This window comes from Zootoca vivipara, chromosome 3 (assembly GCF_965207765.1).
Source record: "Zootoca vivipara chromosome 3, rZooViv2.hap1.1, whole genome shotgun sequence".
In the NCBI taxonomy this organism is placed as follows: domain Eukaryota; kingdom Metazoa; phylum Chordata; class Lepidosauria; order Squamata; family Lacertidae; genus Zootoca; species Zootoca vivipara.
In genome coordinates, this window is record NC_142586.1 from 63,685,032 (window position 1) to 63,710,581 (window position 25,550).

The 25,550-nt window shown below is 39.1% G+C and overlaps 1 protein-coding gene across 2 annotated transcripts in view; it reads left to right on the forward strand.

Annotated features, from left to right (window-relative positions):
- Positions 1–25,550, forward strand: part of AKAP12 (A-kinase anchoring protein 12) — a 65,800-nt gene that overhangs the window by 35,517 nt on the left and 4,733 nt on the right. The window contains exons 2-3 of one of the 2 annotated variants that reach the window (XM_035108752.3): positions 1,954–2,071; positions 17,182–24,499. In XM_035108752.3, coding sequence (XP_034964643.1) covers positions 1,954–2,071; positions 17,182–24,491 — 7,428 coding nt within the window. In that variant the 3' untranslated portion in view covers positions 24,492–24,499. Of the gene's footprint in view, positions 1–1,953; positions 2,072–9,376; positions 9,646–17,181; positions 24,500–25,550 lie in introns of those variants that run through there. The other variant, XM_035108753.3, reaches the window with a different exon arrangement.

Consider the following 25,550-nt stretch of genomic DNA (forward strand, 5'->3'; position numbering starts at 1 on the left):
GGGCATTTCCAAACTGTTGTTCTTTATGGATGGGATTCAGTTGCATACCTGCAAATTCAGGTTGTACAGTTAAAGTGGATTTGGCAAAAAGAAAAAAAGAATCGGAAAGTGTCAGGAAAACACTTTGGAGAATGTGGGATAAGTACTTGCTTGATGCAGCCTTATATACCCTCCCTGCAAATAAATCAGAACCAGTGCTCAGTAAACAGCTATCATCATGTAAGCCCCCCCAAATCATGTAACCTGGGATGAATTTTCAAGAAGAATGTCATCTGGTAGCAACCTCACACCTTTCAGTCCCTTTTTTACTTTATTTTCCTGTTAAAACAAGTTTCCCTGTTTTGCCTTTGGGGGATATATCTCGTTAGTGTGTGCACATGTACTAGAATTCTTCTCATTCCAGTCCTTGGTCAAGTTTCTAGAAGTTGCATTTTGACTCTAGTGCACATGCCACAACTGCCTGTCTGGATAGCTGCAAAAAACAGTGTTGAACAGACTATTGCCGTGTAAACAAACATCAAGCAAAGAACCTTTAGCAATGTGTTCTTTGTGTTGGGAGGATGAAAATTTCAGACAGTGATCCTTGGTGTGAAAATAAGTTACCCAAGTACACAAATGTTAAAAGAGTACATAAACTAGAGGTCAAGTGAGCAGTAAATGAATTGCTGGCTCATGCAGCATGCATTTTTAATGATGTTATGCAAATCCGGGTCCCCCCCCCCATGAAGCTAAGTGAGTGACTTTGGATAAGCCATTGGTTTTGTGAGGATTAAATATAGTATGACCTCTCCTCAACAAAGGTAGCGGAAAATGTCAATAAATGAATAAATAATGTCAAACTGTCATAGTGCTATTTCCTGTATTCCTCAGTTGCGTGTTCTTAGCAAAGTGTTTTTTTGTGTGTGTTTTTTTTTGCTTCTCAGCCATGTTCCAAAACAATTGCTTTGGATCTGACTGAGTTGAGTCATTCCAAATGGAATTGAGAACACTGCTTTAATATAGTTGACATAATTGGATTAAATTGCAGAACAGAACTTTCTGAGAAATGAGGCAGTTAATGTGAGTGCAAAGTAAAACAAGTAGCTCTGAGGTGCTAATGCAGTGGGACAGATTGAATTGACCCACAAAGTTAGTGCTGTGGGAGAATGTACCTTTCCAAAAGAGTCCGTGCATCATTAATGCAAAAATATTTTGAGAGGTAAAGATGCTGTCATAACTTTTACTTTGTGATTTTTTTTGCCCACAGTAAGAAGATAAACAATATATTCTGAGTTTTTAACTTTTTGTATACAGTACTGTATAGCTGTCCTGCCTGTGGTTACAGTTGTATCATTGTAGAGTCATCATAGATAAAGACTTATTGTGTACTCTTGTTTATTTTACCTGGTGCTTTCTTTGAGAAATAGCCTAAACTTTTAAATAAATTCTTGATTTGTAGATCAAGGGTCTGTCTTTTTACCTTGTATCATGTAATTCTTTGTATGGCAGTATAGAAGTCTGAGAGAGACACAAGGAATGTTTATGACACACATCCCACCATTATCTAAAGCTATCAAGGCCCATATTTGGCCTGGATACCAATAAGTTAAAGAGTGTAAATACTAACTGCACATAGGACTTCTCACAAATTTCATCCTGAGAGTTGACCCCAGATGTTTTATTTTGAGCAATTGATCTGTGCTTGATTCTGCAATCCTGTATTTCATACTTTTTAAAGATTTTAGAGATGTCTAGCATTACACTTTTGTTTTTAAAAAATGCAGTTTATGCTGAAATGTGGGTCGATAATATTTTAATACAACGTGTAGTACATAATGTATTTTATAAATGATAAAGCACGTTCATCTCTATGAAGAAAAAAAGTAAATGTGATTTCCCCCCCCTAGCATGAGGCTTGACTTACAAAAGTTGTTGCTCTCTTTCTTCCTCCACTCTCCCCCTTGGCCTGTGCAGCTTTTACAGAAGAATGGACAGATATCCATTATTAATGGAATTGCAGAAGAACAAGTGGAGCTCAACCTTAAGCCAGAAGAGCTGAAAAAGGAGCATGGAGAAGCAGTCATAACAGATGGTAAGTAGATGCCTATAATGACATGGAAGTTTACCCAGGACTATGGAAGACACAAAAGGAAATTGGTACCTCGAACCCTTTCCTATAGTACAAAACTTCACTTTATTAATTTAACACTTTGATCCCAAGATCCTTAATTGGGGATGCCCTCCCCTAAACAAATGATTGGCATTGCCAGCTTTGATAGTAATGACCACCTTTTGGGGAAGAGCAGGTGCCTGGATAGAGCAGCCCTCACCGCCTGGTCCAATCATAATCAGTAATGTTACTGATTCTTTGTAATGGTAAAGGTTCGATCTAGTTCCCCTGCAGGTACTGTACCAACATGCATCGGTTGCCTGTATTGCCCAATATGGCTCCGTTTTTCCTGCCTTCACCTAAGTGCTTACATGTGTGGGCTATATAAGGAGCCCTTGCAGGGAAAGGGAAGCACATGCACTCCTCCCATATCCTCATCCAACCTTATTTCTCTCTATTTTTTTAGTTACTTGTGTTCTGGAGCATATACAAGTTATAGTCAAATTGGGTGCACAATATCCATGCATGGACCTTTCATTTCTTTCAACAGCCCCTGTGTGTAAACCCTTATAAGAAATGGGGCTTTCTGAACCCTATGGGAATCTTGTGTGTGGTGTTGTATCCAAGGTGAACTGGATTAGGCCCAGTGTTTTTGAAGTAGTCTATGTTTTCATTCTTCACTCCCTTACTAATAGTTGATATCTCTAGAGAAGCCCCGAACAAACTGTGCTGCAAAGAAAACACACAGCAAGTTCATCCACATAGAATTAGGCTTTGATTTCTTGTGGCTTCTTCTAGCTCACTAGAAAAACCTGTTGTCAGAAAGCCCAAGTAACTCTTATGAGTTTCTCAATCATTGTGTAAATGTTTCGGTGTTTTTATGTTGGTTTAATATACCCAAGTGGACTGCATGCTTGCTTAATTTGGAGATACCTCTGAATGTTAGAAACTTTTTCTGCCTGAACACACCTGCTCTTGCTGCTGAGCCACAGCCTCTTATATGTCTGTTTCTTATCTTGTCCATTAATAGAATCATACTTTTAAAAGGCATATGTCTGCAGGCCTCATAGCTCAGAAATGAAGTTTTATTTTAATTAAAGATGGTAGTACAAAATCTCACCAAATTTGTTTCAGCCTGTTTTTTACGCCAACCATGTTTGCAACACATATTATTTATAGTTTTTCCCATCACTGCAGTGCCATAACCTGACAATCTTCAGGGTGAAACTTGACACACTGATTTTGACTGACCAGCTGCTTTTAAGTGCAGATTTCTGTTGTTCTAGTGTATTTGACTGATACTAGTACTGATACAAGTTTTCAAAAAGTCACATGAGGATTTAAATAAGTAGTACTAACAGTAGCTTTTGTTTTAAATTTATCATTCTCTGCTATAAAGGGAACAGTATATATGGTTTCTGTTGATGTTATAAAGAGCTTTTCATCTTCTCCATTGTTAAGATTGTATTTGTTTTTTCAGAAACCCTTTGATATAGAGGCATAACTTCAAAAACTTTCATATGCACATTCCCTGCAGTTAAAGCTTATCCAGTTTTGGGCTCATAGGAAACACTCTGTTACTTCCTTCTTTCTATATACAAAAGCTGCTATTAAGACAACATATTCACTTTTTACATGTTTGATAATGATTTTGTGTAGGCAAAGCTCTCTTAATTCCAATTGTGAGTCAGGAAGGGGAAATGTACTGGGCAGCCTTATCCACAGTCCAATTAAGCTGATGTTCTTAAAAGCAGCTTTGTCCTACTGATTAAGACAGCTTTTAAACAGTTTGATTGGGCAATGTCAGGGATGACGCAGTGTTTATAGTCTAGATTTCTTCATTTCATGGCCTATTTGGGTACAAACCTCAAATATTTAACTCTAATCATACTGGCAAGTTATTTAAGCCAGTATAAGAATTCAATCTCCACTTTAGCCTCAACCTGTAGTTAAGCAAGCAGCTGAGGAGTGTATCCAATATTATACGCTGCTGATTTGGCTGTGATTCCATCACTTTATGTGACATGGCTGATATGCAGTGAAAGTGTGAGGTCATTGGTCAAAACATAGGTTTTGACATAACCTTCCAAATCTACCTCGCTTGGGAGTGATGGAGAGGGTGCTTCTTTATCACAGTAGCACAAACTGTTCCACTGTGACTAAACTGAATCTGTAGAATCAGGATGAACCCATTTCATTAGAACACATTACTCTGTAATCATTAATACATACTTGCCAATTCAGCCACTTTTTTGAAATGCAGTTGGAATGACCTATAGAAGCCAACAATGATGCTTGGTAATTGAGATTTGATGTCAGTTCTGCATTCTTAACCAAAACTAATACTGGATCAATCACAATTACAGATTCTTTCCTGTGGATATATGAAGTGGCCTTGTTTTCTGTCCAATCATTGGTACTTCTTGCTTCAGGAGTCTGAAGGACACTGTCTGCATCCTCAAGGAAAACAAGATCAATTGACCAAAGCAATTTTGAATAGCTACTTCAGTGATGTCTTTTATAAACAAGTTTCCTAACAGCATGCAGGCTAAGCCAGATTAGAGCAATTTTATTAGCAAAATAGCTTGCAAAAGCATTGCAGTGGGCTACAGAAATGTAATCCTTGGGGTGGGGTTCTCATTTAGGTACAATTTCCCTCCACACCTGCAATAGCTTTTCTGGGCATGATGCTGCATCAGCAGGGGTTGAAGACACTGCATGGGTCCACAAATGGACTCTGGGGTACTCTTTCAGATTGGGCTGCACTTGTTTGTTACAGACTCTGCTAACCCAGAAATAGTACCTCAGGTTAAGAACTTTGCTTCAGGATGAGAACAGAAATTGCACGGCAACAGGAGGCCCCATTAACTAAAGTGGTACCTCAGGTTAAGAACAGTTTCAGGTTAAGAACGGACCTCCAGTTCTTAACCCAAGGTATCACTGTAAAGCAATGAAGTCCAGCTTAAGTTCAGAGGTCCACATACTTCCTTCTCAAGTTTTAGGAGCTTCCACCTTGGTAGACTCAAAGCTTGGAGCTCAGAATATAGGAGACGACAATCATTCTTTCCCAGATGCTTTGGGAACTGATGCACCTTGTGGCAAAGGAAGGACCCATTCCATTACGTATTTCCATCTACTTCCTACATAAATGGCAATTTATGTCGCTGTCAGGGAATGGTCATACTGTGTAGAGAAGAAAACTCATAGAAAACGTCCTATTCTGTCATTCTGAGAAGCACAACTAAAGATGCTGCCGGTCATCCCAAGTCTGTGAGAAATCACGAGTCGGATATGAATTGTGTGCAGCCAATTAGCCCTTGATGTCCTAAGAGCACTGTACAAACAATCTGCACATAGTTGCTTGAAATAAAAGTTGAAATGGAAGCCCCTATTATGCAGATAGAGAGTAGAATTCTCTCTCTCTATCCTTTAGCCATGTGGTGGGACTGCATGAGGGAGAGCGTTGCTGCATGCAGGTCTTGCTTGTGAGCTTCCCATAGACATGATGGGCCATTGAGAACAGAATGCTGGACTAGATGGGCCTCTGGCCTTATCTAACAGTGCTCTGCATATTTTCTTTCAGCAAGGCTCTTGCTTCATTTTTGTAGGCAGGAGTGTCTGCAGTGCAGTCTGCGCCCTCCAAGCTTAGGTATCATAGACTACTTTGTATGTAGAAGGAAGGGGAAAGTGGGGAACTCAGTTTGGGAAGAAAGGAGAAAAACCAAAGGAAGCTCTGTGTGTGTGTGTGTGTGTGTGTGTGTGTGAGAGAGAGAGAGAGAGAGAGAGAGAGAGAGAGAGAGAGAGAGAGAGAGCGCAGTAGGGATAATGGTGGCAATTAGGAATATTGTTTTTATTTCATACAAGTTATATACCTTTTGATTAAAAAACAACAACCTCAAAGTAGTTTACAAAAAACATCAACATGCAAAACCTATTTAAAACATTAAAAAATTTAAAACTAAAACAGATTAAAACACATCAGTGTTCTAGATACCCAAATACATTTGTCTAAACACAATTGATTTTAGCAGGCAGCAAGAAGAGTACAGTCGTACCTTGGAAGTTGAACGTAATCCGTTCTGGAAGTCTGCTCGACTTCCAAAGCATTTGAAAATCAAAGTGCGGCTTCTGATTGGCTGCAAGAAGCTCCTGCAGCCAATCAGAAGCCCTGTCAGACATTCGGCTTCCAAAAGAACATTTGAAAACTGGAACAGTCACTTCTGGGTTTTGATCGTTCGGGAGCCAAACCCTTCAAGAACTAGGCTGTTCCAAAACCAAGGTACGACTGTACAGCTATATCAATTGGCAGGGAATTCCAAAGTATATGCACTGCCACACTAATTAATTTCTTACAAATGTGGAACAGATATTATGTGCCACCTGTAAAAGTGGCAGTTCCACAAATCAAAGCAATCGAGTGGGCATATATGGGATGAAGTGATCTCACAGGTAAACTGATCATGAGTTGTTAAGGGCTTTATATACCGTAGTAGCACCTTCTACCTGGCCCAGTAGGCATCCTAGACCTTTTAAGCTTAGGAATTTAGAGTACCGTATACCAGAATGAATGTTTGGTACAAGGAACTCCTCAGGTAAGGATTTTAATACCAAAACAAATAAAAGTTGGAGACTCACTAATGTTGGTCTTCAGAACAATAGCATAACTTGGGAGCAAAAAACAAGTGCTGAAATATGTGTAAGAGTGTTGAAGATTGAGTATGGACACCAAATCTCTGCGCATCTGTCAAGCTTGCTGGGTAGCCTTCAACAACAGCATCTTCCTTTGTCAATATGATGGGGGTATAAATGAAGTGAAGACTGTAAAGGGTTGTACACCAAAAAGTCTGTAAGACTTAAAAACTCGTATATTGGGATTCAAAAAATAATACAGTCTCTTTCATTTAGAGGTGACTGGTTTGTGGTAGTGTATGGGGCTGGGCATTTCATTGAAGGAAAATGTTCACAAGGTAATAGGAGTAGCTGAACTCTTTCTTAAACAAAGCAGGTAAATTCTTCTGCATTCCAGACTAGCTAAATCACTGAAATACAAGAGAGGGCTTACCAATGAGTCAAGGGGCCACTTCTCACATTACTTTTTCCTACAGAAGAACTGGACCTGTTGGTATGGAAAGTGCAGAAAATGTGTGCCTGCTTTATCTTGAGATTAGCTAGACATATTTCTATTTTACCACTGAGACACATCTGGTTTCCATCAAACATTTGCTTGTCAGATGCTAGTCCTAGCAGAAAATAGGAAGTATTTTTCTGGACATTATCAGATTACAGCTCTCATGTTTCTTTTTTCTTTTTCTTTTTTCTTTGCTCTTTCTGACATACTTTTGACTTCTGGAGGGTCTTGATGGAGAATCAGAAATGTCCCTAGTTTACAATCATGGTTTTCAGGGCAAGTGCAAACCATAGTTTCCCAGTTCAGATATAATGCTAAACTGGTTTGCTGTAAACCAAGACACAATTCATTAAGCAGAGCACAGTGGAGAGAGGACTACATAAGCATAATGCTTGCTTCCTTAGTGCATAAATGCTTAAGAGGAGCCCAAAAGATCAAGCTATAGGCCAATCTAGTCCAGCACTCCATGTCTTCACAGTGGACAACCAGATGCCCACAGGAAGTCTGCAAGCAGAACCTGAGCACAACGGCTTTCCCCTCTCCTGTGATTCTCAACAATGAGTATTCAGTGGTATACTGTCTCCAACCATAGAAAATATAGGTAGAAATGTAGAAGCCATGGAGGTAGAAGGTAGAAAATATAGCCATCATAGCTAGTGGTCATCGATAGCCTTATCTTCCATTAAGTTATCTGATTTTTTTAAAAAAGTTATCCAATTCAGTGGCCATTACTACCACTTGGGAGTTAATTCCATAGTTTTAACTGTGCTTGATGAATAAGTATTGTACTTTCTTTTGTCTGTCCTGAGACTTCCAGCCTTCAGCTTCATTGGGAAAGGTTCTCTCCAAAAGTAGCTTGAAATAGTCAGTGACCACTGAAGGCTTGCTTTTTTTGGAGGGGAGTGTCATGGAGAGAGCATAGCTGACTGGCAACCTGAATTTGAGCAATCCGTGCTGCAATATTTTGTTGCAGCTTCTACTTTTTTAATTATAGTTTTAAATGTGATACATTCACCATGGGAAAAAGAGTCATGCTGTTGCAACATTGCCTTTATCAGTCTTGGGTTTGTGTTTTGTTTTTGCTAAGGTTAGGGCAAAAGCAAATCAATGGTTTTCAAATTATTCATTGGAATTCTGGGTTAGAAGTTATTGGGATTGTTCAGTGAGAAGAATAGTAATGTTAGATAGTGTCTGAAGGACAACTCATTTGTCATTACTCACCTTCCTCTACAGTGCACACTCTGGGCCAAATGAAATGTAAAACTAAATGTGTGAGTGTTCATTTTTTCCCTCCCTTTTAAAATAATAGCCTCTGGAGTTAGATGGGATTGGGATCAAGGTGCAAAGGAAGGAGGTTTCAGCCTTTCCCTTCCATTATGGATCCATGTGAGAGAAGCTTTATTCCTGGGTTTAGTCATCAGGACTACATAGGAATGGCATGGTGAATCCCCTCCGTGGTGACAGAATCCTGATATGCCCAAGCTATTTAGGAGAAAGCTAGACATATTAAATGTATTCATACATTTAACATAATGTTCATACATAATGCTGAACCAAACCATAGTTTATTGTATCCACAGCTATGGATTAAGCAAAATGTTAGACATGTATGTAATTTGCTTGTCTGCAGTCCGACAAATTTCATACATTTGAACATTAATGAAAATGTTCCACACTATTTGTATTTCATTGCAATTTGATCCCACTGTGTGCAAATCCCCCCATCCTGCACCCCAAATATGTATACATAATTGTCAATTGAATATAATGTTTCTTGCAGCTGATGCAGTGGTTTCCAGCCTATGACATACTATGCCATAATTGCCATAATAATTGCTTTTGAGGTGTTACAAGGTTGCAAGGTTCTTCACTGAACTTTCAACCATAAATCAGTATGGTATTAAACTGTATATATGAGATTAAAGTTCCTAGAGGAAAGAGTCTGGTTGCTGGAATATTTTTATTTTTGTATATAGAAAGTGGTTCTGGAAATTTTTCTCCTTTCACTTAGTAGGCATGTAGTAAATATGAAAGAGAGGTATGTTACACCCTCCTTGATCTAAAGGACTTTCAGTGATCTGCATAAAGCCCTTACAATAGGGGGTGTGGTTTGGTCAGAGGGTGGAGATCTCATTGTTAAATTTAGGAATATAACCTGCCCACTCAATGAGCAGCTAAGGAGGGGGGTGGGCCACAGAGAGCTGTCTGTCAAGGACCAGTCTGCTGAAACACAACTTCAGTCTGCTTTTTTCATCAGACACTGAAGGACTGAAGCGTGTTTCTGTTAGCTCTGCTTCCCTCCTACCCCCCTCCTTCTGATTGCACTGTGACTTGGAGAAATAAAAATAAAGGAGTGTCTTGCTTTGAGGAGAGGAAAATCCAGATTGCCAAAGGGTACAGAAAATGCTGGGAACTATCACTCTAACAGGTATGAAATGTTTCCATTTTGAAATGTATTGATGGTTCTGTTGTCTCTGCGATGGTGATTCTATGCAGCAGCACTTTTGTCCAGAACTCAAGCATGTGACACACATATTGGAGCAGTTCTTTATTAAGCCATGTACAGCGCAGTCTATACATGTCTACCTGGAGGTAAATCCCGTTGAGTTCAGTGGTTCTTATTTCCAGATAAGTGGGCAAAGTATTGCAGCTATAATAACTTTTAAATCCTTGTAATTTATGTCTAAATAGGAGTGGGGAAGTGTCTTTGGATTAAAATTCTAAAGCTGCAGCTCTATGCACACTTACCTAGAAATAAATCTCTTGCAAGTACATTTACTGCTGTGTAAATTTGGTTGAACTCATGTGGTTGAGTTAGGTCAATTTCCCTACATGTTTACACTTTAAATTAGGAAGTTTATAGAACAGTGTATTTCAAATGCAACACTATTTCTTAGATTACAAAGTACTTTAGGATTAGTGATTTTATATTGGCAGAGGTACTTTATATTCTCTGGTGTCTTCTGTACTCACAGAAGCTTGCTTGTTTTTGATCTTTCAAATGCCAGAGAATTCTGTACTTGTAAGTTATAAAAAAAGTTTCATTTCTCTCTCCCCTCATATTTACTCTTTAGTCATGTCATTTAATTACCATATTATTTCACTAAATTTTACACTGTGAGTTTTCTCTCGGCCATTTGATCCTTGGTTTCATATTTTTTTGCAACATCCCATGTCTTAAAAGTAAACTTCCTTTTGCTTAATTTCCATTATCCTTGACCCCAGGCACAACCTTTCTACATAAATAACGTAGCAAACATCTGTTTTAACTTCTGAAGTTCAAGTGCTCACTTCATCTTATTCATTAAAAAGTGGACTATGGAGCTGCTCATAAACACAAAATCATTAAATTGGAGTGAATTAATTAGTGTGCTTTGAGGGAAGCTATAACCCCCTCTGCCCCCAAACTCCTTTACAATTTAATTTTGGAAACGAAGAGCTTTGGAAATTCATCAGTATATTGCTGAATGGTTGGGAATAGTTGCTGTAAACAATACTTAGAAGTCCCAGGGTTTAGAAACTTCAATTTTATCTTTCCTGCTGAGATGCTTGTTGAAACATTCCATCATTTATAGAAAAAAGAACAGTGATGGTAGACAGTATAGTATATTTATTGCAATATATGCAATAAATATTTTCAGCTTATGCAAATGTTTTGCTGCATCTCTGTGAGATTTCCCCTCAGTTTTGCCTATTAGTCATTTTTGTTTGATCTTTTCTCATAAACATTAAGTAATACTAGCACTAACAAACAGAACTATGACTTTTTCTTTTCTTTTACAATATCAGTGCTGTGGAATGTATATGCATCCCATGTGGATAACCAAAAGAGACCAATTCTGTTTTGGCTTTACAGTAACTCGTTCAGAATGCTAATGTGTTTATTATCATTCTGATAGTAAATTGGGACAACTTAAAACTCCATATGTCATATACAGTTATATGCCAAAATGTCTTCTATTACAGTTGTAAAGTGCTGGTTGAGCTGACATCACCACAGAGGTCAGTTCATTTGTTTAATATAGGTAAAATACATTTTAAAGCTTGCCCTGCATATCCTTTTCTAATCTCAATGTAACTGTATCCAGCAATTGAATTCCTATAACAAAAAGCCAGTTTATACTTGGAGTGAAGAAATATGGTAGTTCAAATTCATTCTTAAATTGTTCAGTTGGCCAGCTGTTGTTAGACTCATGACAGTGAGCAATTTTCTTTCCACATTAAATATGTTGTAACACTAGGTACAAAATAGAGCTGTGAATTTTTCTAACAGCAGTTGGTTTAAACCAAATATTTCAAAGCAATGATCTGCTCTCAGTTTAACACAACCAACGACACTGATGGTAGTGGGATTAACTATGAAATAGAGAGACTATTCTGGTCTTAGATGTTTAAAGATTGAAACTTAAGTTTTGTTTTAAAAATTGTTTGGAGACATTCAGTGGATTGAGGATTTTGGAACACTAGAGACCCGGGTGTGTATGACATATATCTGATGGATACAGAATGCAGAGAATTCATGGAGAAAATCCAGGGCAGGGCAGCAAATCCTGGGGGTGGGGGGGTGGGGCAGGGGGAGAGTCAACCAGCTCCAGATGTTGACATGGTTGACTGCAAGCACATGAGGTGTTTCAGACTTAACTGTTACAGCCTGAGAAATACTTTCTGTCTTCCAACTACAAGAAATGGTATCTCTCCTTTCTTGTAAGGAGAGTGAGAAGGTGGAGGAAACGGAAAAAGTTTGAAATGTTTGTTAGAAGTAAAATGTATGTGTAACTTTTCAGGTATTGTGGCAGTAGACACTCACTTTAACACATTTATTTAGAGTAATAAGGAAGTGTTTTCTTTTTACACTGTATGTCAAATGACTGTGAATGTTGGACCTAAATTTCTAACACGTTCTAAGTAAGATGAACACTCTAGTACCAACCACATCAGTATCAACTGTGTGAATAAATGAGTGCCTGTCTATGATACGAAGGGAAGTTCTAGTGAAGAGAGATTGAGTACAAGTACTTGCAACAACTAGTAGCCATATAGATGTAATGTGTATTCCTATGACTCATCCAGCCTGTGGAGTGGGACTGAATGAGTATCATGATTTTGAATGTGCATGTTCTTATTTGCACCACCTGCATGCGTACCTTGCCAGATCTTCCTGGCTTGATCAGAGGACTAAGAAAGGGTGCCTTTTGCTCTTTACTCTGCTTCTCATTCAGTGACAGAGAAGGCTTAAAATCATTCTAACGCCTCATTAAGGTGGTTTTTTTAATGGTATAGTACAGGAGTGAGCGAATTTCAGTTCCTGGTATTCTGGCTAGCTTAGAAATCTGAAAAAGTCATGCTGGTGTCTAAAGTATAAATTAAAATTGTGATTGCAGTGCTGGAGTTGATCCTTCTTCAAGGCCCTATTTTTTCAGATTAAAATATTCCTCTACCCCAAAGTGTTGGGGGCACAGGGGTAGGTGAAACTCCAAGGAACCTAAAAAAAAAAAAGCTAGCTGAAATTTCATTACATGTATACATGTGACATTCATGACATTCAGTTAAGCTGTCTCGTCACTTTTCACACTGAACAATTATGAAGTCAGTAATGCTGGCTTCATTGAGTCATTACTGCTGTATATAAGTATGAACTGGCATTTCAGAGAAGCAAACCACAAACAGCAGAGTTATACTAAGAGACGCTGTTCTCTCTAGTTGACAGATAGTTTTTAATGTCCTTCAGACCTGAAATCAACATTGTTTACACCGTCGTTGATGTAACTGCACATAAAGCTACTCTGCAAAGTAATGGAGGGCTTCTTCCAATAGTGAGCACCGTTGTTGGGCACTCACAGAAGGGAACTATGGAGGAGACTTGATGTAGGACAGGGTGTGGCTAAAGAAGCCTTGGGGTACAATATTTGGATGTTTGGGTGGAGCCACTCTTTGACACACAAAGTGGTTTTCAGTATTTTCAAGTTGATCTGGGGTAAACTTTTCTAGAATTGTAATTATGGTAGTACTCTTACAAGCAGTAATCATACTTTTTCAGTGAATTTTATTTTATTGGCATCACTGCTATTCATAGGCATCATTGAAAGTTATTTTGTTTCGGCATGCTTTTTCTTATGAATCCATAAGCATAGCATATCTTGATTTTAAAACAATACATTGAATGTTGTTATATACACCTAGTATTTCACATAAACCTTGAGGTTTGTTAAATAAAATAGCAGTGAAACACTGCCCTCTGCTGTTCATTTGTGTCAACAAATTAGTTTTTCTTTTTGAAGATCATGGTTTTGCTTCTGACCTGTCAAATGACAATAGAACAATAAGACAGCACCTGATAAACTTGCAACCATCCACATTAATTTCTAAATATTATGGCCTGCTTCACAAGTCACTTTAAATGAGAGTTAAACTAAACTATGGTTTAAAGCTGCAAACTGCTGTAGCAGTTTTGCTCCTCTGCTGGGTAGGTGGCTTGTTTGGGGAAAACAAGCCACAAACCTTGGTTTGAACATAACACTAAACCAAACCATGGCTTAGCTCCTAACAGCATGGTGATAGCAGGAGCAGAGAAGTGAAATGCCTGTCCTTTCAGCAGTATGCATCCGCATGCTGTGTGCTAACCTTTAAACCATAGTTTAAAATGGTGTGTGAACAAAGCCTAAGCATTTGTGTAAATTCTAACCAAACAATTGTTGTTTCCACAAATCATTATGTTAGTAGGAAGAGGAATGTGTATCTGAACAACTAATGCTTTCTGAGATCAATTTGTTTATGTTTTAACTTATATTCTGCTTAAATTCATAGAAATCCTACACTTCCTCCCAAAGGAGTTTAGGGTGGCAAACAACAATAAATAAAAACAATTTGAACACAGATGCAAACTGGGAAAGAACTCGATCTAAAAGGCTTGTAGGAAGAGGAAGGTCTTTAGTAGGCACCAACAAGACAACAGAGATGGGGGGGTCTGTTTAATATTTAAGGAGAATGAATTCAAAAGGGTAGGTACCACAGCACTAAAGGTCTAATTCCTAAATTGTGCAGAACAGAGCTCAAAATAAAATAGTATTTGCAGGAGGCCTTCTTCACCTGCAGAGTGCAGGGGTCAACTGGATATGTAAGGGGTGAGATGATATTTTGGTATCCTGATTCCAGTTTGCATAAGGTTTTATATACTAAAACCAGCACCTTGAACTTAGTCTGGTAGCTAATTTTCCACCATGTAGTCTTCAAGGTGACTTACAATATGGAATAAAACAACATAAAATCAATCCAATTAAAAGAACAACAGCAACTAAAATGCATTCCTAATAATAAGATTTTACAATCCAAATTCTCAAAAGGTCTGGCAAGGTAGATCTTGTCTTTACAGAAGTATTGAAAAATTGGTAACAAATTGTAGCTGAACAGTTCTTCAGGTAGAGGGGTTTTTTGGTCTTCAAAGCATTCACCAGAAAGTCTCACAGTATTAAATTATGGTGCAACTGGATAATAAATTTCTCACAGAAGCATCCTAAATGTGGACACTTGTCAAAAGAAGACAAGCAAACATTCTCATGCCACTTACTGCAGCTTCATATCAGTCTGGTGGATGGTTTGAAGGTTGCTACCGGTAGTGGTAGGTGTTTGTGATCAAGCAGGTCCAGTTACAGCAGTTGGAGTAGACATGGATTTCTCCTCCTGTAAAAAGCCTGGGAAACAGAGACCCAATACTGTACTTGGCCAAATCTAGTACAATTATATGTAGTCAAGGTTCTTAGGTAACTGGAAATTGTTCAACTTTGAATTGCTATGGCTGTTGATATGGAAGGTACTGCATTGCAGATAATGACTATAAAATGTTAGTGCTCTCTGAAAGTATGCATACATCTCTTGAGGAATTATTCTGGGGATGGCTGGAGATGGAAGCAATCTGTATGGAAGGGCAAGTTGCCATTGATTATTGATTTATTATGGTTTGATCATGGTCAGGAAATGTGCTTAATATAATGCAAATCAGATCAGATATGATTTAGTTGTTAGAGGATATGGAGCATTTTTAATAGAGGGGTACATTTAAAAGGTTCCTTTACAGTAAAAGCAGAGAGCTGTTTTTTCTTTCTTTTGCTATATAATTAACATGTCAGAAAATACTCCTGTTTCTTAATCCAGCAGATGCTCAGGAAGGAGATTCAGGACAGACAGACGAAACTACGGCTCTTCACATAATTCATTTATTTAACATTGTGTCACTTTGCCTGTGGAATTCGCTCCCTCTAGCGATACATCAGATAACTTCATTTTGGGAGTTTTTGTTAACAACTTGGCACATATCTATTTACCTAGGCATTTGTGCTGTCTTGAGATCAAGTGTTGGGCTTTTTTTCTGCTGCACAGTGTATTTTTCATCATCATAATTTTATTTGTATGCTGCCTTTCCATAGTTAAAACCATGCTCAAGGCGGCTTACAACATGTTTATATAATTGCAAACAAAGCAAAAGTAATCTTAAACTAAATAAAACACATCAAAAAGTGCACAACCAAACTGAACAATTTCAACATAAATCATAATAACTAAAAATAAAGATACAAAAATTAACAGCAATAATAGCAACAAAGAAAGAAAGAAAGAAAGGAAAGAAAGAAAGAAAGAAAGAAAGAAAGAAAGAAAGAAAGAAAGAAAGAAAGAAATCTCTAAACAGTACCTCAGCAGCCTCCTGGAGTCCATCATTCAGGGCCGCTCCCTCCTAGGCCAGGTGGGGAAAAAGGCTTACAAGGCATGGAGCAGGTCTTCGAGGAATCACAACCAAAATTTATTGTTTGTTTTATAAAATTGATAAACAGCTTGATTGTAAGAAACCTCAATGTGGTTTACAAAAATATAAAACAAGAAAAACCTCTTAACTAATGAAAATAGACTAGGGTCTCCGCTGCTAGCTTGACTCAGATTCTACCGGTATTAAAAAAATTAACTCCTTTAATTTTGGAAGAAGAATGTCAGGTTGGGAACATGGTGTGGTTGGCTTTACATTATCAAAATGCTGAAAGCAAAATATTTTTTCCAATATCCACAATTTATTAAAAATTCTTTTGATGCCCATGGTTTTTCCAGTATGAAGCTTCCAACCAAATTTTGAAGTGATTTTATTTCACTTCATTATTTCTATATATAATTATGTTTTGTTAATTATATGCATACAGGTGAAACTTGGAAAATTAGAATATCGTCAAAAAGTGCATTTATAAATGGAATGTAATTAATGAAATGTAATAGCGATGTTTATTTTTGTATTATTGTAACTATTTGCTTTATTATTGTGGAATTTCCAAAACAAAGCATTTTAAAAAATTAAAAGAAAAATAATAAATAATAAATTGCATTACTGAAATAAATGCACTTTTCGACAATATTCTAATTTTCCGAGTTTCACCTGTAGATACCCTTAAAATAATGGAATATATTTTTATCATGTATTTTAAAAGACATACAGTCACACCTTGGTTCTCGAATGGAATCCATTCCAGAAGTCCGTTTGACTTCTGAAAATGTATGAAAACCAAGGTGTAGCTTCCGATTGGCTGCAGGAGCTTCTTGCACTCAATCAGAAGCCTCAGAAGCCGCGCCAGATGTTTGGGTTCCAAAGAACGTTTTCAAACTGGAACACTCACTTCTGGGTTTGCGGTGTTCGGGAGCCAAAACGTTTGAGTCACAAGGCGTTTGGCAACCAAGGTACAACTGTATATAGTTTCCACAATCTTGTACAAAATTGAATATATTTAAGCTCATTAATTTAAATGCATTTGACATTTTATAATAATGCAGTGTATTCCTATATGGGATTACTTGGAACTAAGTCCCACAGCCTTACTCCCAAGTAAGTGTGCCTAGGATTAGAGGAATAGTGATTATTTCTACTTCTTATGCAATTTAAATAGAATTGTGATAACAGAATGCCTAATTTATTGCTTTTAAATGTCTCCTACAGTTGGACAAAGAGAAACCGCAAATGTGATTCTAAAAGAAGAGCCAGCTGAAAATATGGAGACCAAGCCACCAGAATCACCCGATAAATCTAACATAGATGTGGAACAGAAAGATGCACAGGATGCTGATCAGCAATTGCCATCAGAAGAAGAAAAAGTGGAAGAGCTGGCAGAACCTAGTGAATCTCCATCATCAAATGATGTTGGATTTAAAAAAGTTTTTAAGTTTGTTGGATTCAAATTTACTGTCAGAAAGGATAAGACTGAGAAAGCAGAACCTGTTCAGTTGCTGAATGTGAAAGCAGATGAGACAGAAGTACTATCGGAAGGAGCTGGAGATTGTAAAGAAATCAGGCTAGATACAGTGGAGGAAGAAACACAAAGTGAGGTGCCCTGCCCTGTAGAAAAGACTGAGCAAGAAACTCAGACTGAGCAGACAAAAGAAGAAATTTCTCCTGAAAAAGTAACAGAAAGTCCTGTTGAAGCGGGAAGCAAGGAGATAGAGATTAAAAGCGATGGTAGCAAGTCTCCAGAGTCTCCAACAAGTCCATTAACTAATGAAACAGCATCACCCCTAAGAAAGTTCTTTACCCAGGGTTGGGCTGGGTTTAGGAAAAGGACAAGTTTCAGGAAACCTAGAGAAGAAGAACAGCAAGCCACTGAGAGAGAAATGCAGGAGCAAGAAAAAGGAGTGATAAAAGAGGAAGCCACTCCCACTGAAGAATCAGAAAAAGAAAAACCCATACCAGAAAAAGAGAGGACAGAAGTGCCTATAGAAGCCAGTGATGCTATAGTAGAAAGAAAAAAAACAAAAATGATAGATGTTTCAACAGAAACACATAAGGAGGAAGCTGTTGCTGCCTTTGAACAGCCATCACCACAAATGTCTGCTGAAAGTGTAGACATAGAACCCAATATAAGCTTGAATAAGATTGACTTGGAGGAAAACTTGGAACCTGCACAAGAATGTCAAATGGCCCTGGAGCATAGCCCTCTTGCGTCATCTGAGAAAAAATCTGAACTAGCAGCTCCTTTGGCAACTGAAGTATTTGAAGAAAAAACAGATCAGTCTGCCCCAACTTCTCCAATGCCTATAGAAACGCCTGAGGAGCATTTTGAAATAGTTGAAGCCATATCCGAACCAAAGGCTCCTCTGGCAACGGAAAATTTTGATGACAGACACACAGAGATATGCACTGATGTTGGCACTACTGTGGAGAAGGAAGAACCAAAACCAACTGAAAAAGCAAAACTTCTTCTTGAACAATTTGTTGAAACTGATGCTGAGATTAAAGAACAAGCCACTGATGAACAGCTAAAAGTCAAAGAAAGCTTAGTTGAACTAGTAAATGTTGAACTCAAGCAAACTGAACCAAGTAGTGGAGATTCAGCAACAATCAAACCTCTAGAAGTCATTACAAATGAAGTTGAATTACTTTCATCTCAAGAAAGAGCCAAGATACAAGGCAGCCCCCTAAAAAAGCTTTTTACAAGTTCAAGCTTAAAGAAGTTGTCAGCAAAGAAACATAAAGGAAAAAGAGAAGAAGCTAAGCTAGGGGAAGCAGCAGAACAAGCACAGCAGTTGTCTGATTCTGCAGAAAGTCCAGAAGATCCAAGAGCAGAAAGCTCTGCTTCTTCCCCTGAAGAAACAACAGAATCTGTAGGAAAAGTTACAGATGCAGCACACACCACTGAAACGGAAGATGGTTCTGCTTCAGATATGGAGAAGAAAAGAGACATTGTTACACCTTGGGCATCATTTAAAAAAATGGTGACTCCTAAGAAACGGGTCAGGAGGCTTTCTGAAAGTGATAAGGAAGAAGAACTTGAGAAGGCAAAGACTGCTACTCTATCTTCAACTGAAAGTGCACCTTCTGAAGAGCAGGATGATGTAAAAGAAAATGTTGAGGAACAGAAATTAGAAAAAATCACAGATGAGCCCAAAAGAAAGGTTGATACTTCTGTATCATGGGAAGCCTTAATTTGTGTAGGTTCATCTAAGAAAAGAACCAGAAAATCATCAACTTCTGATGAAGAGGTAGGACAAAGACTTGCTCAAGAAGGACAGAAAATAGATGAAACTGGGCCCAATAAAGAAACAGCACCAAGCATGACCATTACTAGCTCACAAGAAAGTGATCAAGGACAAGGAGGTTTTTCACCAGAACAAGCTGGAAGCCCATCTGAAGGTGAGGGAGTTTCAACATGGGAGTCCTTTAAAAGACTAGTAACCCCAAGAAGAAAATCTAAAACAAAAATGGAAGAGAGAAATGAAGAATCTTCTACAGTTCCAAGTTTAGAACATTATACTTCAGATGGAGAGTCTGGAAAAGAAGAATCATGGGTTTCATTTAAAAAACTAATGCCTGGTCGTAGGAAGAAGAAGTCAGATGGAATACCAGAACATGCTCCTGTTCAGGAAGCTGGAGAAGAAATGACTGAAATCCATGAGGACGATTCTGATGTTCCAGCCGTTGTTCCTTTATCAGAGTATGATGCTGCTGAACAAGAGAAGTTTGAAGCTCAAAAGGCAAAACAAGAAGATTTAACTAAGAAAACCTCAGACCAGTCAGAAAGTACTTTGATTATTGAGCAGTCCAATGAAGGACTAGTTCATGCAGTTACTGTCACAATGGTAGAAGGAGAGAGAGCAGTTACAAGTATTGAAGAAAGATCACCATCTTGGATATCGGCTGCTGTGACAGAGTCCATTGAACATGCAAAGGAAGATGAAGAGAAACCTATTGAGCAGATCTCTGAAACTGGAATTGTGGAAGAAATGGTGGTGGTTACTAAAGTCATGCCAGAAATTCAAAAGGAGATTAGTGGTGACACTCTAATTAGTGACCTGGAGGTAACCTCAGAAGCAATTACAGCTAGAGAAGAAACTTCAGGTGTTGAAGAAGCAGCTGAAGTATCCTGTGCTGAAGAGACAACGGAAATGGTTTCAGCAGTTTCAAGGCTAACTGAGTCCCCTGATACAACAGAAATAGTAACACCAGTGCAGGAGGTAGAGGAAAGCCAGCAAAACCTAGAAGAACTAAATAAACAAACACAGGAAATTCTGCAAGAAGTTGCTGAAAGAGTTAAATTGTCCAGTGAAGCACAGGAAATCAGTAAAAGGATATCAGAAGTAACAATTCTGCCAGAGAAAATAGGGCAAGAAACTACTGTCATATTTCAAGAGGCAGAACAACCCTCAAAGGAAGAACCAGAGAAGACTGATATCCAAGTTAGTCAAAGTCAAGATGAAGCTAAAGGAAGTAGTCTGAAGGAAGCGTTGGAAAAGAGTAATGACATTTGTGTAGAGGTGAAGAAAAGCTCGAAAGAAACTGTTAGCTTGGATAAGACTGATGAGAGTCATGATTCAAAGATTGAACAAGAAATTGTTCAAGAAATCATTGAAAAACAGACTGCTGAAGAGGAAGGATTTGTCATTGTCACAGTAACCCCTGAAGAAGGGCCAGAAGTAAATGTTGGTGACATAGTAAAGGAAGCCAAAACAAATTTAAAAGATGCAGTTGAAGGTGGGATTGCAGACGATACTGGTCCAGCAGTTGATGAATTGGCAAAATTATCACACGAAGAGAAGCCTCAGTTCTCCCAGAAACTTGAACAAGTGGTGAACACCATACCTGACTTGGAAGCTAAATTAGTAACTACTGCAGATGAGGTAAAAGCCCCTGTGCAAAATGAAATAAAAGAAGTTGAGCCTCCCTGTGCTGATGTTTTCGTGCTTGAGACACCTATCCAGAGCAAGATGACTGACGTTCCAGTGCAGAATGCAGTAACTGAAGTCAGGGACCTAAGTATGGCCAAACATGCCGCACTTGGCTTACTACCAGGAAGCACAGAGAATGCTGTAGTTGAGGCCTGCATCCAGAACAAAGACACAGAGGTTTCTGTGGTAACTGAGACCCACGTACAGAAGGTGGAACCCAAGGGCCAACTGCAGAAATCAGAAACCAATATTTCTATGGTAAATGAGAAACTTGAACCTCTCCAAGCTGAGACTGTAGAAAAAGACTTGGTGGAAGTGGAGGTCCACAAGCAGAATGCAGAGACTGAGACCCATAAGCAAAGTGTAGAAACAGATGACCATGTCAAAGAGGTGGAAATGAAGTTCCTCGCAGAGAGTGTAGAAGCAGAGAAGGCAGAATTGAAGGAGGACTTGGAGCTTCCCACAAAGGCAGAAGTAGTGTCCCCCTCAGAAAAAGAAGTGGAGGAACATATAAAAGAGACAAAAGCACAGATCTCTACAGAAAAGGCACATGCAAAGTTGGAGGCAGATGCCTGCACAGAGAAAGTAGATGTGAAGGTAGAAGCAGAGGTTCCTGCAGAGGAGGCAGAAACAGTGGCTTCATCAGATCAGCCAGATGAAAAGCTAGATCTGGAAACTCCTGCAGAGAAGGTGGATATAGAGTCTGCTGTAGAGATTGCGAAGGAAAAGAGTGAAGTGGAGGTTCCTGCAAAGAAGTTGGAGGCAGATGCCTGCACAGAGAAAGTAGATGTGAAGGCAGATATAGAAAAGGTGGAAGTTGAAATTTCCAAAACACAGATGGACGTGCAGACCTCCACAGACAAGGGGGAATCAGAGGCTCCCTCAAAGATGATGAAAGTGGAGGACCCTATAGAAAAGACAGAAGCTGCAGCAGAAGAATCAAATGCATCTGTTTGTGTGGAGGCCATCACAGTGAAACCAGATGTGAAGGTGGAAGCAGAGGTTCCTGCAGAGAAGGCAGAAACAGTGGCCTCATCAGATCAGCCAGATGAAAAGCTAGATCTGGAAACTCCTGCAGAGAAGGTGGATATAGAGTCTGCTGTAGAGATTGCCAAGGCAAAGAGCGAAGTGGAGGTTCCTGCAAAGAAGTTGGATGCAGAGGACTCTGCAGAGAAGGCAAAAGTGGCATCCTCTGTAGAAAAAGCAGAAAGTGATATTATTCTTAAAGAGAAAACAGAAGTCCCCATAGAGAAGGCAGCCATCAAGACTGGTGTGAAGGTCTTTGCAGAGAAGGAGGATGCAAAAGTGGAAGTGAAATTTCCTTCTGAGAAGGTGCATAACGAGGTCTTTTCAGAACAGTCAGAAGAAATTATGGAAGCAGAAGCCGCAGCCACCAAACAGCCAGAACTAAAAGAGATCCTGCAGAATGTGGAGAATGAGGTCAGTTTCAACTCTGAGGTAGAAGATACTTCAGATTCCCTAGCAACATGTGTTGAGATAATTTCTGATAAAGCCTCTGTAATTAGTGACCAAACTGAAGCTCCTGAGCAGAGAGAAATGCAAGATGTTTCCCTTTCCTTAGAATTTAAATGTTTTGATACAGTTGTTACTGAGGAGCCTTCAAAGAATGAAGTAGAAGATGACCTTGCCTCAGAAAAAACATCAACAGAGCAAGCTGTAGCTGAGAGATCTGTGGAAAGGGGACTAGTTGAAGTTTCAGCACCTGATCAAAACGCAGTGGATGTCATCCAGAAGCATGTAGCAGATGCCAGCCATACCTTGAAATTGGAAGGCACAGAAGGAATTGCAGTTGATGTTCCAGAAAGTAATGAACTGAAGGATGTCACACTTGTAACTGCAACTGAAGGATCTGTGCAGAATGAAAAGGAAGATGCACTTACTTTGGGATCAAAACACACTGAGACTGAGTTAACAGAGGACAACACTGTGAAAAGTGAGGCAACTGTGGATCCTGTGAAAAAAGAGATTGAAAACATAGAGCTAGCAACTGAAGTGAAATTCACAGAAATGGTAACAACTGAAGCAGTAAAGACCAAAGTTGGAGACATCCTCATCTCGGACTCTGGTGCTTTATCAGATGTCTTATCAGAAAATAAAGGAGAGAGTTCTGTCACAGAAGGCAGTGAAGCAGGTATAAATGGTGTTTGTGTACAGAGTGAAATGTGTCCTCATAAATTGCCCCTGGAAACAGTCCTTCCACTTTCACAATCTGCCACAATTTCAGATAGCTCTCGGAGAAAGCAAGCATTGTCGGAGAAGGTGTTAGTAACAGAAACAGAAAAATCAACAGGGAAAATTGAACTTGCTGGTGCTGATGTACTTTGTGCAGCTCCAGTGCAGCAAGAAATGTTCACTGAGCAGCAGGAGGTTATCACCACTGACATTCCTGAAGTACAAAGTTATGGAGTTCATAAATCCTCTGTAACAGTAACAGCTGCAACAGTCAAAGAACAAGTTATTGCAGAGAATGTCACGGTTACAGAAACATTAACTGAAAACCTGCAGTCTCTCCTAGAGGAGCCAAAAGAAACCACATTCAAATCAGTTCAGCAGGTGAGCTTTGCTCAATCAGGACTTGAGGTTCTAGGTCCTGATAAGGATACAGTGTCATGGTCTGGGAAAGCAGATTCAGTGGTAGAGGAGGCAGTTTTAGCAGCAGTAACGTGCACCAAAGATGATTTGATCCAGAAGTCTGTATTGGATTCCAGCCCTGAAATGAAGCTTCAGAGATTAGAATCAAGTCAAGAGTGTGAAAAAAAGGCACCGCCAGAAAGAAGATCCTCTTTAACTCATATAGAATTTCAAAAAGATGTGGTGCAATCGGTGACGATAGAGTCACAGAGTACAAAAATTGTGCTGAAAATTATCCAGAATGCTGTTGATACATTGGAGCAAACAGAAGAGTTGCCATCTGTGTCAAAGCAACAGAGTGAGCCATTTCTAATGGGTGTAAATAAATCTGAAATTCAGGAAGGTTTGCAGACTGGTCAGATTCTTCCTGTAAAAGGCAGGGGAGAGAAAAATCTAGAGATCCAGCCATCAACTATAATTTTAACTCAATCTGCAGAGAATAAAGAGGCCTTCAAAGTGGCAGAAGAAATTCCCTTTGTATCTAATAAATCTGAAGATGCTAAAGTGATGTTGCAGCCAGATGCACGATCAGGCACTGTGACAGCACTAGCACAAGATCCTGAATCTCTGAATGAAATTGTGAAAGAAATTAAGAAAGAGACAGGTTTCCAGAAAGAAAATGGTGAATCAAAGCTCCATTCTGAAGGGGATACAGCCACTCCAACAGAGATTCAGAGACCAGCAGTAGAAGATACTGCCTCAGGAGATCTACCCAAAGAGTCACTTGAAATGGCCCAACCAAGGCTGACGGATGTAGAAGCTGGGCAGACTGTTCAGATCCAACAGCAGTTTATAGACCAACAAACACCTGCAAAAAACAAAGATGACCACAGCCAATCAACAGGATTCGTGGAGACATACACAGAGAAAGATATAAATAATCAAGACTACACCATCAGTGAGAGTCCACAGCTAAGCTTAGAGCTCACTGAATCCTGAGGTTTAATGTAAGTATCTGCTATTCAAATTCAGAATAATTAACTATTTTCAGTGGCTTTTTAAGCTAGATAACTTGCTATCAGAACTACAAATTATGGTAAAATATTTCATTGTCAAGTGGCTAAAAACAGGTTTTCAGTTTCCTGTTTGAGAGACTGTATTTTAGAAATATATCTAAGCCGTCTTTTGCATTCAATTGAACTTCAGAATTTAACCTTGTTCCAGTTAACAAGTTTCCTTAATATACAGGCTGTTTATGGGACAAAGTTTGACTCCTTGTGCATATGCTTGCCTTCATATGGCCTGGTTAGTGCCTAATGGCATGATGGGAGCTGGGCTGAGAAAGGAGCAAAACAACTGGTTTTCTAAATGTGTACCAGTACACTTGCTTGCTCATACTAACCTATTTTTTAGCCTAGCACTGTGTGAATTGAGCCTGTGAAGATCCATTATTTTGCCATCACTTTCAAAGGATGTTCTTTAAAAGAACAGTGAAACCTAGAGGAGGAGGCCTTCGCACAACTTAAAGCTATATACAGCTGTGGCTGAATAGGAAATGTTCATTTCTGTAATTGCAACAGATGGCTTTATGGCATTGTTGTAGTCTGTCCCGTCCCCCAAATGATGCAGCAGGTTAACAGGATATATTCGGAGCCCCAAGTTTACTCAGGTCTGTAGAAGCAACTTGAGTCTCTTACCCCTTTATTAAGGTGGTCTGAAACTCTTCTTACCATAAGGTTCCTGTGAGGCTTAACTGTACTGTACAGTTTTAATCACTACCCAAACTTTTTAAATACACTTTTCTCTCGCCCTAGGATATATCCAGTGACCAGCACCATGTGGTTGCTAGACTCACAATGTTGTTTTAGCTGTCCCCACCTTAAATCTTATCTGCTGTGGCTGGGCCTGTATTTGCTGCTGTGTTTGCTTGCCTCTCCTCCGCCATCCCACATATTGCCTTATATGCAGGCGGGAGCTGAGTCAGCATCTTCAGGCTGCTCCTGCAGCCAAACCATGCTCTCTCAGGCACAACAATCAGATCTAGTGAGGTAGCAGCCC